The sequence below is a fragment of the Nycticebus coucang genome, chromosome X, assembly GCF_027406575.1.
Source record: "Nycticebus coucang isolate mNycCou1 chromosome X, mNycCou1.pri, whole genome shotgun sequence".
NCBI lineage: Eukaryota > Metazoa > Chordata > Mammalia > Primates > Lorisidae > Nycticebus > Nycticebus coucang.
The window spans coordinates 43,148,977-43,162,457 of record NC_069804.1 but is presented as its reverse complement, the minus strand read 5'-3'; the positions used below and the strand labels follow the sequence as shown (position 1 = coordinate 43,162,457).

Here is a 13,481-nt window from a genome sequence, read left to right as displayed (position 1 = left end):
AACTGTATTTTGTGTTGTGCTCGCTTCGGCAGCACATATACTAAAATTGGAAGGAAACTGTGTTTTGTGGAGAACATACTCAGTCGGTTCAGTTAGAAGGTTCCCAAAACTCATTGTTTATTGCAGGGTCTTTTTTAACTTTCTTACCTAGGAGCCCAGACTTTTCTCCTTTTACCCTATAGACCCTTTCTATCCCTAATCATTCACCATCAACAAATATTTATGAATACTCACCAATACTGGGATACTATGTTGAAGGTAAAAGCCCTATTTATGACCTGTTATAGGTGCAGTGGCTCAACCTGTAATCATAGCACTCTGGGATGCTAAGATGGGAGGATTGCACAAGGCTAGAAGTTTAATACCAGTCTAAGCATGAGCCAGACCCATCTCTACAAAAAATAGAAAAATCACCTGGGCATTGTGGTGGGCACCTGTAGGCCCAGCTACTTGAGAGGCTGAGGCATGAGGATCACTTGAGCCCAGGAATTTGAGGTTGCTGTGAGCTATGATGACACCATTGCACTCTAGTTCAGGCAATAGAGCGAGAATGTATCTCAAAAAAGCAAACAAAACAAAAAGACCTATTTATGCCCCCAATAGTCAGTTGTTCAGACCAAACAGAGACTATTCCTGCTTTTTATTAATTTTTTTTCTCCTTAAAGTGTTCAATAAAATTTGTCAGAAATGTCATGTAGACCTAGAGTTTTCCATGCTGGAAGGTTTTTAATTACTTTAATCAGTAAAGGATTATAATGTTCTAATTGTTTTTGGTTATCTAATTTTTTTTGTTAGTTTTGGAGAGTTTTATTTTTCTGGGCATTTGTTCAGTTTATATAAATTTGTGGCATAAAGTTTCAGTATTTTTAATGTCTGCACAATGTGAAGTGTTATCTCATTTTTCTTTCTGGTTTTTTGTTTGTTTGTTTGTTTGTTTCAAGACAGTCTTACTTTGTCACCCTTGGTAGAGTGCTGTGGCACCATAGCTCACAGTAACTTCAAACTCTTGGGCTTAAGAGATTCTCTTGCCTCAGCCTCCCAAAAAGCTGGAACTACAGGCACCTTTTTCAGAGATGAGGTCTCGCTCTGGCTCAGGTTGGTCTGAAACTCATCAACTCAGGCAATCCACCCACCTTGGCCTCCCAGAGTGCTAGGATTACAGGCATGAGCCACCGCACCCAGCCTGCATTTTTCATTCTTAGTGTTGCCTACTGGAGATGTCTTTTCTTTCCCTCTCTCTCCCTCTACCCCTCCTCCCCGGACCTCTCTTTCTCTTTCCCTACCCCCCCTCTCTCTTTCTCTCTCTCTCTCCTCATAGCCTTGCTAGAGATTCATCATTTCATAGGGAACAACTTTTAGCTTTGTTAATCCCTTTGTCTGTTTGGTTTTCATTTCATTTATTTCTGATCCTGATTCCTTTTATTTAGTTTGTATTTAATTTGATAATCTTTACACAATTTATAGAGAGGGATGCTTAATCCCTAAATGTTCAGCCTTTCTTTTCTAATGTGCACATTTATAACATCAGATTTTCCTATAAGTACAAATTTTCCTCTGCCTGCATTTTACAAGTTTTGAGGTAATTATTTTTGTTATTATTAAGATTTTTTATTTTCTAGTTATTTATTCTGAGATCTATGTAATAAAAGTATATTATTTCTAAATGAAGATTTTCTAGTTTAGTTTTATTAGTCTTTTCAAAGAACCTATTTGTTGCTTTGCTTTTGCTCTATTTTGTTTTTTTACTTCCTTAATTTTTGCTTGTTATTTTTTCCTTCTACCTTCATTGGGTTTAATGTACTTTGGAGTTTGCTTTTCATATTTTCTAATATTTTAAATCAGTAATTATATTTCTATTAAATTTATAACAATTTAAAGTTTCAAAACACAAATTTATGGATACAAACTACTTTGTAAGTGATATTTTAGCTGCATTCTTCATTTTTTTAACTTTTAGAAGTGTAGTATGACAAAAGTATAGTACCTGTTCATTTTTCAAAAAGCAAACCTAAATAATGAAACAAAATTATATCTTAAAAGTTCTCAGTACATCTGTATACATATACCTATGTTTATATTTTAATGTATTTTGCACATCTTTCTATGTCAATAAATATACTTCTATAACATTTTTTTTTTTTGAGACAGAGTTTTACTTTGTTGCCCTCGCTAGAGTGCGATGGCATCACAGCTCACAGAAACCTCAAACTCTTGGGCTCAGGCAGTTCTCTTGCCCCAGCCTCCCGAGTAGCTGGGATTACAGGCACCCACCACAGTGCCCAGCTATTGTTTAGAGACAGGGTCTTCTTGCTCAGGCAATCCACCCACCTCGGCCTCCCAGAGTGCTAGGATTACAGGCATGAGCCACCGTGCCTGGCCTCTAACATTATTCTAATGGTAACATAATATACTACTTTGTGGATTTACCACAGTTTACTTAACCATTCTTCTATTGTTGAGCATTTAGGTTTTTCCAACTTTTCCCTATAACAAATAGCTGTGATAAACCCTCTTCATTAAAACTTGGCAAATATTTCTCTTGGAAAGAAATTATTGAATCAAAGGACATGTACATTTTAGAGGTTTTTGTCAAGCACTATAGAATTGCCCTTCAGAAAGGTTATATTGATATATTTTTCCATCAACAGTAGATTACCTAATTTGAGAAAAGTTTCTGCAATGCCAAGTTGTATTTGTGTGTGTGTGTCAAAAATCACCAGTGTTTCTTTTTTCTTTCTTTCTTTCTTTCTTTTTTTTAGAGACAGAGTCTCCCTTTGTCCCCTTCCCTAGAGTGCCATTGCGTCACAGCTCACAGCAACCTCCAGCTCTTGGGCTTAGGCAATTCTCTTGCCTCAGCCTCCCGAGTAGCTGGGACTACAGGGACCCACCACAACACATGGCTCTTTTTTTGTTGCAGTTTGGCTGGGGTCAGGTTCGAACCCACCAGCCTTGGTATATGGGGCCAGCAGCCTACTCACTGAGCCACAGGTGCCGCCCAAAAATCACCAGCTTTTCTCACTGGAAGATTGGACCTATGCCTCCATTCCACCTTTCAGTCATTTCTAAATTCACAGGTCTCTTAATGGCAACACACTGATCTTGAAATGTAATGCCTCAATACTGCACAAGTTTTGATGTGTATTCTTTTCATTATCATTATTGGAAATATTTTCTAATTTTCATCATGATTTCTCCTTCGATTAATAGGTTATTTAGCGTGTGTTTCTCAGTTCCCAAGCATTTGGGGATTTTCTGGTTAATTTGCTAATTTATTTCCAACATAACTATATTGTGATTAGGAAACATACTGAGTGCTTATTTCTTTCCAAAGTTTTTAGGCAAAGCTTTTATCTCCCTGGTGAACATTGAGGTTTTCCTATGCTTCCAACATGGCATAACAGAATATATTCTATACCCCAATTTTCAAATGTAGCACTATGGCCTCAGCCAGGATCAAGAGGTGTTTCATCAGGGCCTTAGCCTTTGGCAGGCTCTTTAGACATCTGCCAAAAGAAGAGCTCTGTCTCTCATCTCTCTTCTTATATCACCCTGGTGCAAAGGCAACTGGTTCCTGCCAGTCTCCATCTGTCCACTCCCTCCAACTTCTCTCCTTCCCCAAAAGTGCCTTACCCTGACTGCCTTCATCTATGACCCATTGCCAGCCCCCAGGGTAGAAACAGCTCTGTTTCACCTCTTTGAGTACTAATCCTTTTCTTGTTCTCACTAGTTTTTCACTTATGATACTATTAATTCTTTGAAGGTTTAAGAAAAAAAATTTAATTTCATCTAGTTTTTTGCAGTTGTTTTTGACATCCTCAGAGAAAATGCTTGTCAGAGAAATCCACATTTGGTTTCTCCTTTATAAAAGTGTTCTTCAAAGTATATTTTCAGATGAGTGCCAATCTACCATCTGTTACCAGTCTGCTATAGGATAGGTACAGAAATTGAGAGTCAACATTTAGAAACAGTTACAGCAAATTGACACTGCTATACTATCTAGCACATGATTTTGTGCCTTAAATTCAAAATAATTCTGATGCCAAAGTGGCATATTTTGGAGTGGCATATTCTGATCTCTTTCAATGTACAACCAGTTTTACCTTATGTCTCTAGACCTGTGATCTATTTTGTTTGTTTGATGTGTTTGGTTTGGGATAATTTTTTGATTATATGAATAATGCTTACTTATTATAAAATTTTAAAGAATTCAGATAAATGAAGAGGAACAACTAAGCCCGTTCATAATCTATGTTTCACAACTCAAACTAAACCTTCTATGGCTTCTCTTTTCAGGCAGTATAAAAGCTCCCCTCCCAGTATTTACTCTTCAGTACAAGGGTTTCTTCTCCTTTCCTTTCACTCTCACATTGTACCCAACCAGGGAAGTTCGCAACATACTCTTTGAAAGTTCTTGAAACTTTCATCAGAAATACCACAACATGGGAAGTCAAAGAGAAAAGTAATAAAAAGAAGCTTTATTATTGATTTTAGGATCATATCAAATAAAGTTTATTAAAGAATCGAGCCATCGATTTTGTTCAAAAGATTCAAGGTTGTTATATCAGGATTATATGTGTTATATGAATATGTATATTTTGAATTCTATGATGAATAAAATAGTATTTTTAGTTTTTATTTTTATATCATGAAATATAAAAGTAGTGGATTATGTCTTTCAATATCAATTAATGTTATAAATAACTAATCAAATAGCTTTAATAATAAAAAAGTACTTTCACAATGATGACTTTCTTTTAGAATAACCCTTCCAAAGACTTGCCTGCATATTTAAGAAGTTACACAGGTGATTTTGTCTAGTACCCCTGATTAGAAAGCATTGAGTTAAAAAAATATACAGTAGCCAAAAGGTCCCATTTATAATGGCAACTAAAGCATAAAATGCCTAGGGGAAAAATGTAATAATCAATATTTGGAGCCAATATAAAAATAACCTTAAAACAATAACTTAGAGGCCAGGTGCAGTGGCTCATGCCTGTAATCCTAGCACTCTAAGAGGCCAAGACAGGAAGATCACTTGAGCTCAGGAGTTTGAGACCAGCCTGAGCAAGAGTGAGACCCCATGTCTACTAAAAATAGAAAAATTAGCTAGACATTGTGATGGAGTGCCTGTAGTCCTAGCTACTTGAGTGGCTGAGGCAGGAGGAACCCTTGAACACAGGAGTTCGAGGTTGCAGTGAGCTAGGCTGATGCTACAGCACTCTGGCCTGAGCAACAGACTGAGTCTCTGTCTCAAAAACAACAATAAAAAAAACCGTACAGAAGAAACTGTAACTTAGAGATATGGAAGGAAATGGAGAGGTATGTCATGTTCATCAATGAGAATATTAGAAGAAGTTAATTTATAGTAGTTAATGTATAAATTTAATACCATCTGAGTCAATATATAAAGAGTTTTTAAGAGTTTGACAAAATGATTTTAAAGTTCAACTAGGGGGAATCATAAGAAAATGCTGGCAAAGAATAATGAGATAAGACTTACTTTGCCAAATATTAAAATATACTACTACAGTACTTTATTTTTTTTATTTCAAAATATTAAGGGGATACCAATGTTTTTGTTACATGGATATCTTGTATAATGCTTAGAATCAGGGCTTTTAGTATACTACCTGTCACCAGGACAGTGTTCATTGCACCTGATAAATAAGTTACTATGGTATTTTAAATGGAATAGTATTAGATGCAAAAATAGGCTGGTCAGTGGAAGAGAGTAGAAACTTAAAAACACCACGTATGTGTATGCACGTGTGTCAAAATTGTCATCTCATATTTCATATATGACCAAGCAGATGAATTGATCCATGCTGATACTTGTAGCTCAGAACAGTAAATAATTTCTAGTTATTTTTCAGTGGTTGGTTGCCTCCTTAGGCTTTATGTTTTGACCTCTCCCCACTTTCCTGCCCCTACCTTTCCACTCTCCGCTCCTTTTCCCTAGGTTCCTCCAAAAAGACCTCTAGCTCTTAGGATAACTCCCAAATTCTTACTGCTTCATTATGTAATCAATTTAGCTCTCTCCTTTGCCTAACTCCTCTCCTCTCATCTAAGTTGAATAGTGCTCACCCTCAGATTTCACAATTAAAAAGAAAAACACCTAGGGTGGTGTCTGTGGCTCAAAGGAGTAGGTGCCGGCCCCATATGCCGGAGGTGACAGGTTCAAACCCAGCCCCAGCCAAAAACTGCAAAAAAAAAAAAAAAAAAGGAAAAACACCTAAGCAAAACTAATTCCTTCGGTATGAGATGTTTTTTAGTCCTCAGAGATCAACTAAGCAGCTTACCTGCAACCAGTTTTAGAAATAGCATTTTTTTCCTCTCCACAGTACAAAGAAATGAAAAATATTCATCCTCTCTAGTAATCAAAGAAATTCAAATTAAAGCATTGTGAATGACTTTTTCACCCCCTATCTGTTGGGCAAAGATGAAAAAGTGTCTTAGTAGAGGAAAGGACACGCTCACACTTGGTAGTGAGAGTATAAATTGTTAAAGTTTTTCTTGTTGTGTGTGTATCACCATGCAGAAGCATGATGCCAATAAAAAGTGTTACCATATATACCACTTGACCTAGCAACTCTATTAAGAATTTTATCATAGCAGATGATCAAAGTTGCTTACAAAGATGCATGATTACATTCATCCAGGCTTTATTTCTAATGGTGGAAAATGGGTGCTGCCATAGTTAGCAGTAGACTAGGCCATCATAAACATTATTGTGGAGAAGAATCCTACTTGACATAGGAAAATGTTCATTAGGTGTAAAATGGAAACTTGGTAAAATTTGTAAAGCCTATATAAATGTGAAAGTATTTTCATTTACATAAAACCACACCAAGATCCAAATAATACAACCAACTGCCCATTAAGTATCTGCTATATGTTTACTCTTCTACTGGGTATTGGGTATGGGTACGTTCAAAGTTTAAAGTATACTTGTTCTTTAAGTCTTTACATTATTGTTGAACTGTTATAGGGCTCAAAAAGGTGCATTTGTTTCTTATGTACCCAGTTTGGTGTAGCTCAATGAGAAGAGCAGTGGACATAGCTAGATAGATATTTGGATCCTATCCCTGTCACATGCTTGTCTGTGCAAATGAATTGTTTGAGAACAAGAATGATGCTAACTCATGGAGCAATTCTAAGTCTGAAGGGAGATACATGGGTATAACATGGTGCCTGGTGAATAGGAAGTATGTTAATTCCTTTACTTCCTCTTCTAGCAGTTTCTATTTTCTCAGTATAATACTTGTAGCAGGTATATTGGAAACTGAACTACTAAATAAATGAATAAATGAGATACTGGATTTGATTTTATAAACCTTATTAGCTATTAATACTTGAATAATTTGTTAATATATGTAATATTCTGGCAAAAGTTTCATGCATACATATATGTATATGGAGGTATTTTTATGTATATATAAGTGCCATATGTTATCATATGGACTGTATAGGGTTGTTATAGAATCAAAGAGAAGGGCATTAATGTGGCTGATAATGAAGGGCTTCCTTATCCCATGAAGGAAGGTGGGATTGGAATGAAACCTTGAATTAAGCGTAGGTTTTGAATATGAACAGCACTATATGCAGAAGCATGATGACAATAAAAATGTATATTCAGGGAGTTATAATAAGACTATTCTTCCCAAGATAGCAAGGTTTTCTTGAAATGTTATTAAATGGTATAGGTAGAAGAGGCAAGGTGTGGTCAGGACAAGAGGCCTTATATATCTGGTGAGAAATAGAGAACCATTGTGTGTTTTAGGACAAGATAGTGACACTGTCACCAACACTTTGATGTGTTGCAATATATTTGTAATAATTAACTTTGGTAATAAAAGTATAAACAAAAAAAATTATGGATTAGCTCATTGGTTTTTCCTTCTGTAATATATAGACTAAATTTTTTATTTAGTAGTAATAACTATACCAAAACATGTTTAAAATCCTTATATTCTTAATAAAATATTACACTATGTGACTAGAGATAGATAATTTTGGAACTCGGCTCAAAAATATACCCACAACCCCCAGCATTGCTCTTTTCTGAGACTTCTTATTGTGATAACCTAAAGAAAATTTATAGTCAATTTTATATACCTCATGTTATTTGATATTACCATTTGCCTGTTCTTTCCATTTCTTTCCCTGCAGATTTTTAATGTTAAGATGGTTATAATGTCTTTTATAATTTGTGTATATTTTTTCATTGAAAGAAAGGAGATTTAAATAACTTACAATCATTAGCAGTAAGCCAACTAATAACTTACTGTTTTCCCTTTCAGTGTTGTTTCTCTGGAATTTCTTCATTTCTTATGTTCTTTTTCACATTTTTTTCTACAGTATGGATGGAGCAGATCTGTGTTTTGAAATCGTAAAACGAGCTGATGCTGGTTTTGTATACAGTGAAGCTGTAGCCAGGTATGTAATGTATTATACCTAATCCCCAGTGGTCAAGGTGGAAGTAAAAGAAGGAAATGACAAAGAAATCACATGAAATAGTAGCCTGCTCTTTCAACTGAGCATACTGCTGCTCTTTGCTACAAGGAGCCTATCTATTTTAGTGTGCATTAGTGCAACTGAATAGTAACTGAAAATGTAAAAGACTGAACAATAAGTTTATTAACACAGTTTATGTTTTCATATCAGTACTGCTATCTTTCCCATTTCTGATGACTTCTATATACAAGGTATTTGATAACCCAGGAACCATGTAGAATTAAACTTGGGTTTTTTATTTGATTTTTGTTTTTTGGCAGATGTGCCTCATTAGTTCTTCATTTTGCCTTTTAGTGATATCAAATTGTTATGTGACCAGTTAATCTCAGGAAAATCAAAGAACAGAAACAACAGAAGGAACAGAAATAAAAGCACCATTTTCTTGCTGAATATATTTGCTTCAGGCCAGTGTGAGACCTACCAATCAAATGGCAGCCCTTCTTCCAAGTGGAAAAGTTATTGTAAAGACCCAGTGACTCAAAATAAGGAGTAAATGTGAAACATCAAAGGAGCCATCCATATACTGGGTTACTTATATATTTAGAGCAATACGGCTTTCTGTTCTGGTGACATAAAGTCATATAATTTCCCACCCCAGTAAGGTACCTTTTTAACACATGCAGTATCACATCCCTCATTAGTCACCAATCATATTATATTGAAGTGTTCAAACCCTCAAACTATTAGGATTTATTAAAACTTTCTATCATTAGAGAAAAACTTACATTAAATGATTATAACTTCTTCCTTCCTGTCATTCCTTTTGTAAGTATGACATCCTAGACAAACATAGCTAGAAACAACTTAAAAACCACCTTAATACAGTTTTGAGCTCAGCATGACTTGACTCTCTTCAGATTCCTTACCCTGACTCCTCCTGGCTGAGGAGCTAGGAACCTAGTCTCAGGAATGGAGCATCCATAGCTATAGCACAAAATGAAGAATATGCTCAAAGTAGAGTAGCTACTTTTTCATACAAATGAAACTAGAGACAAGAAGCAAATGAGAGGTTATATATAATATGTTAACTATTGTTACTTCTTTAGGCTCCTAAGGTATAACATGGTAGAAATGAGGCTAAATAACCTCTTTTCTTTTGTGCTGTCATTCCGCTCTAAAGCCCATTTTTCCTGTTGAGTTTTTAATTACACTTTTAAATTTTTATTTTTTTGATAGCATAATTTTTTTATTATTGTTTGAGATTAATTGAGTTAAGGGTACAAAGAATTAGGTTACACCAATTGCATTTGTTAAAGTCCTTCTTATAATTGTGTCCTGCTCCCAAGAGGTGTGCCATACACCATGACCCCCCTTCCTCTTCCCTCCTCCCCTCTTCCCACTTATTTATTCCCCTACCCCCACCTTATATTAGCTCATCTATGCCTTCATATTAGAATTGAGTACATTGGATTCTTGCTGCTCCATTCTTGTGATGTTTTACTGAGAAGAATGTGTTCTACCTCCGTCCAGGTTAATACAAAAAATGTAAAGTCTTCATCTTTTTGTAGTTGTATAGTATTCCATGGTATACATATACCACAGCTTATTAATCCATTCCTGGTAAATTTTTATTCTTTCTTGAGCTTCAAAATTAAAAAAACAATTATTTAATACCAAAATAGACACTGTCTTAATTTTCCTTATAGCATAGTTGTAACTCTCATATTTCCATCTAACTAAATGAAACTCTCATACTTTTGCATATCATCATTTACATGAGATCAGACAATTAAGTTCATGAACTCGTCCTAGAAAAGGTGCTACATACCTCACTGCTGAATATCACTGCAGTCCCCTTTCAAGGCTATGCAATGATGCCAGCACCTAGTCCACCCTTCGAAGCAATTCTGGAACAATTTTTCTAGAATGGCCATCAGAACTGTCCTGTGAGATCTGACAATTAAGTTCGCCAACTTGTCCTAGGAAAAGTGCTACATACCTCATTGCTGAATATCACTACAGTCACCAGATGGCCAAGGGTAGTACTTCGAAGGTGACTGTAGTTATAGTGTCCAGCTTCATATGTATTTGTTAAAGAATTTGAGGCAACTTGCCTTTTGTACTTTTCCATATTACTGTCTTTCAAGAGCAACAGGAAATAAAGAAAACCAAAAATTCTCAATTTTGATTTTATAAAATAGTGAAATTCAGGGGAGGAATATGAGTTTTTCCTTTTTGAACCACACTAATGCTAGGCAACCTGGTATATATGCTGGCAGGGTTGAGGTGAAATTGGTATCACTTTTACTCTGGTCTCTAGTCATCCTTACTGTTTTTCCTAAACTTCGAGTTAATCTGCACTGGATTGGATGTCAAGATATGTAAGAAGGCAGAGTAGAGAGGTGATGTCATATAGTGAAATGACTTGTGGTCTCTCCCATTCTTGAGATTTATAGAAAAGGTAGATATTTATATACATCAAAATGAAACCCTGTTGATTTTTAAGTCTACCTATATTTTCTGCTTAAATAGTGATTTTTATGAAAAGAACTTTCTGGGCGCCTGTAGTCCCAGCTACTCGGGAGGCTGAGGCAAAAGAATCGCCTAAGCCCAGGAGTTGGAGGTTGCTGTGAGCTGTGTGAGGCCACGGCACTCTACCGAGGGCCATAAAGTGAGACTCTGTCTCTACAAAAAAAAGAAAAGAACTTTCCAGAGTAGACCAGAAGAGAGTAGCATTGAGACCAGTAGGTGACATTGCAAAAAGAGAGGTTTGGAGACAAGTTATTACAGACTCTTCCCTCTAACAGTGAAAAGGTATTGGGGGTTGTGAGTCACAAAGTATTATTATGTGTGTTCCCTGTTGCAAAAGATCAATATAATAAGGCACACATAGATTCTTTCTTTGGTGTACAACATTTGACCAGATGATTTCTGCAGGAAGACTGTGAGACACCAAATAATCAAATTGATCGTGATGTTTTTTTCTCCAACTGGCTGAGTTTCAAGAGGAGCAGCAAAGCAACTGAACAGGGTTTAGTCCTTAGAACAACCAAATTAGTGACTACCTCTGGCCTTTCAGGGATAATGAGTTGTAGAGCAAGCTAACACAGAATCAGATTATCAGATCAAACTCTCACAAATCAGAGAGATCTTCTTAACTGGTACCACATTTTATTAAATAATTTCAAGGATACAGGCAATCAAAAGACTCATCTGAGGCAGAGAGAGGTCTGGGACCTCAATGGCAAGAGCCCCTGTCATTTCTTCCCACATCAGAAATACATCTCTGGTTCAGAATACTACATAGTTGAGGTCTCTACCTAAGATTTGTGGGGTTCCACACACAGAGGGGAGCATTGCAATTATGAAACATCTCATTTCATACCCCAGAAAGTTGAATCCTATATATGACATTCTCCAGGAAGCCATCTATGCCTCAAAGATCCTGGATTACCGGAGTTAGTCCTTAGCCAGGGTCATTTCATTAAGGGCATTTCAGAAATAAGGTCTCATCTGTTAGCAAATAGCATTAGTCTTTCTACGTGGAGTTGACAAGGAGAGTAGACAAAGTCATCTCTCTTTTTATCTTCCACCACCCCTGAAATGCCTCTTTTCAGAGTAAATAGATTACTGGCCAGCTCTTTCTTTCCAGAGAGTTATCATCTTTCCTAATCCTTAGAAGAAGTGAAGAAAAACATATGTATCAAGTTTTTCTAAAAATGTACACCACGATGATGTTTCGTGACATTAAGGATTTTTTTTTTTTTTTTTGCAGGGGCTGTGTTTGAACCCGCCACCTCCGGCTTATGGGGCTAGCGCCCTACTCCTTTGAGCCACAGGTGCCGCCCCCATGACATTAAGTTATTAAAAATTTAGTCAGGAACTCTCTAGAACATGTGGGCAGATTGGGGTACTCATTTTATTCTGCTTACAGACCATTCACATGCATAAGCCTCCCAGGATCATGACTGGGAGGGTGGAAAAAAGTAGGTCAGATCTATTATAATCTGGAGAGAAAAAAATTCTACTTTACCTACATACACTGCAGAGATTCTGTTGTATACCTATGTTTGGGTCAAATAATTGAGCATCCTTATATGAAAATTAACAATGCTCATTCAATAAGTTTTGTTCTGTTTTGTTTTATGAGGTTTTGAGATAGGGAATTTTCATTAGGCTAAAGATAATTTAAGTGACTATCTCAGTGCTTCGTGTCCTAAGTAGTCCATTATGTAGGTACAAACTACGTCCACTTCACTGAGGTTAAACTTATATAAACTTACTTAACCATTGACAATTAGATGGGCAAATAGTCTGTTCGTAAGTCTTTGGCTAAGATTAACAATAATAATATTGTAGCTGGGCATGGTGGCTTATACCTGTAATCCTAGCACTCTGAGAAGCTGAGGTAGGTAGATCCCTTGAGTTTAGGAGTTTAAGACCAACCTGAGCAAGAGAAAGACCCTGTCTCTACTAAAACTAGAAAAATTAGCCAGACTTTGTGTCACAGGCCTGTAGTTATAACTACTCGGGAGGCTAAGGCAGGAGGATTGCTTAAACCCAGGAGTCTAAGGTTGCTATGATTTAGGCTGATGCCATGGTACTCTGGGCAACAGAGTGAGACTCTGTCATGAATGACTAAATAAATAAATATTGTAATAATAATGATTTAGGCTTTGTAGAGTGGTTTCAAGTTTATAAAGCACTTTCATATTTGTTGTCTCTTAGCCATTTCAAGGGGTTACAGATCCCCCAAAGCCTGATGTGAGGACTAATGAGCCACAATACCAAGTTAAGAATCCCTACTTTAAACAAAACTGGCCCTGACATAGAGTATGACCACAACCCCTTATGTGTGCATTTGCAAAGTAAGAGAAATTGAGCACCAGAACTAACCACTACATGAGCCTTGCTCTCTGGCTTGAAGCCCAGTTGTGAGAAGACAACAAATGACAAGTACAAGAATAAAACCTGAGTTTGTTTTTGTTTTTTTCCTGACTTTTCATTTTAAAAATGGAATTCTTTTA

General features: G+C 36.3%; 1 protein-coding gene across 9 annotated transcripts in view; it reads left to right on the top strand.

Moving 5' to 3' along the window:
- Nucleotides 1–13,481, top strand: part of CASK (calcium/calmodulin dependent serine protein kinase) — a 507,330-nt gene that overhangs the window by 251,335 nt on the left and 242,514 nt on the right. For all 9 annotated transcript variants that reach the window (XM_053579588.1, XM_053579590.1, XM_053579587.1 and 6 more), the window contains exon 4: nucleotides 8,359–8,436. In XM_053579588.1, the coding sequence (XP_053435563.1) occupies nucleotides 8,359–8,436 (78 nt within the window). The remainder of the gene's footprint in view (nucleotides 1–8,358; nucleotides 8,437–13,481) is intronic.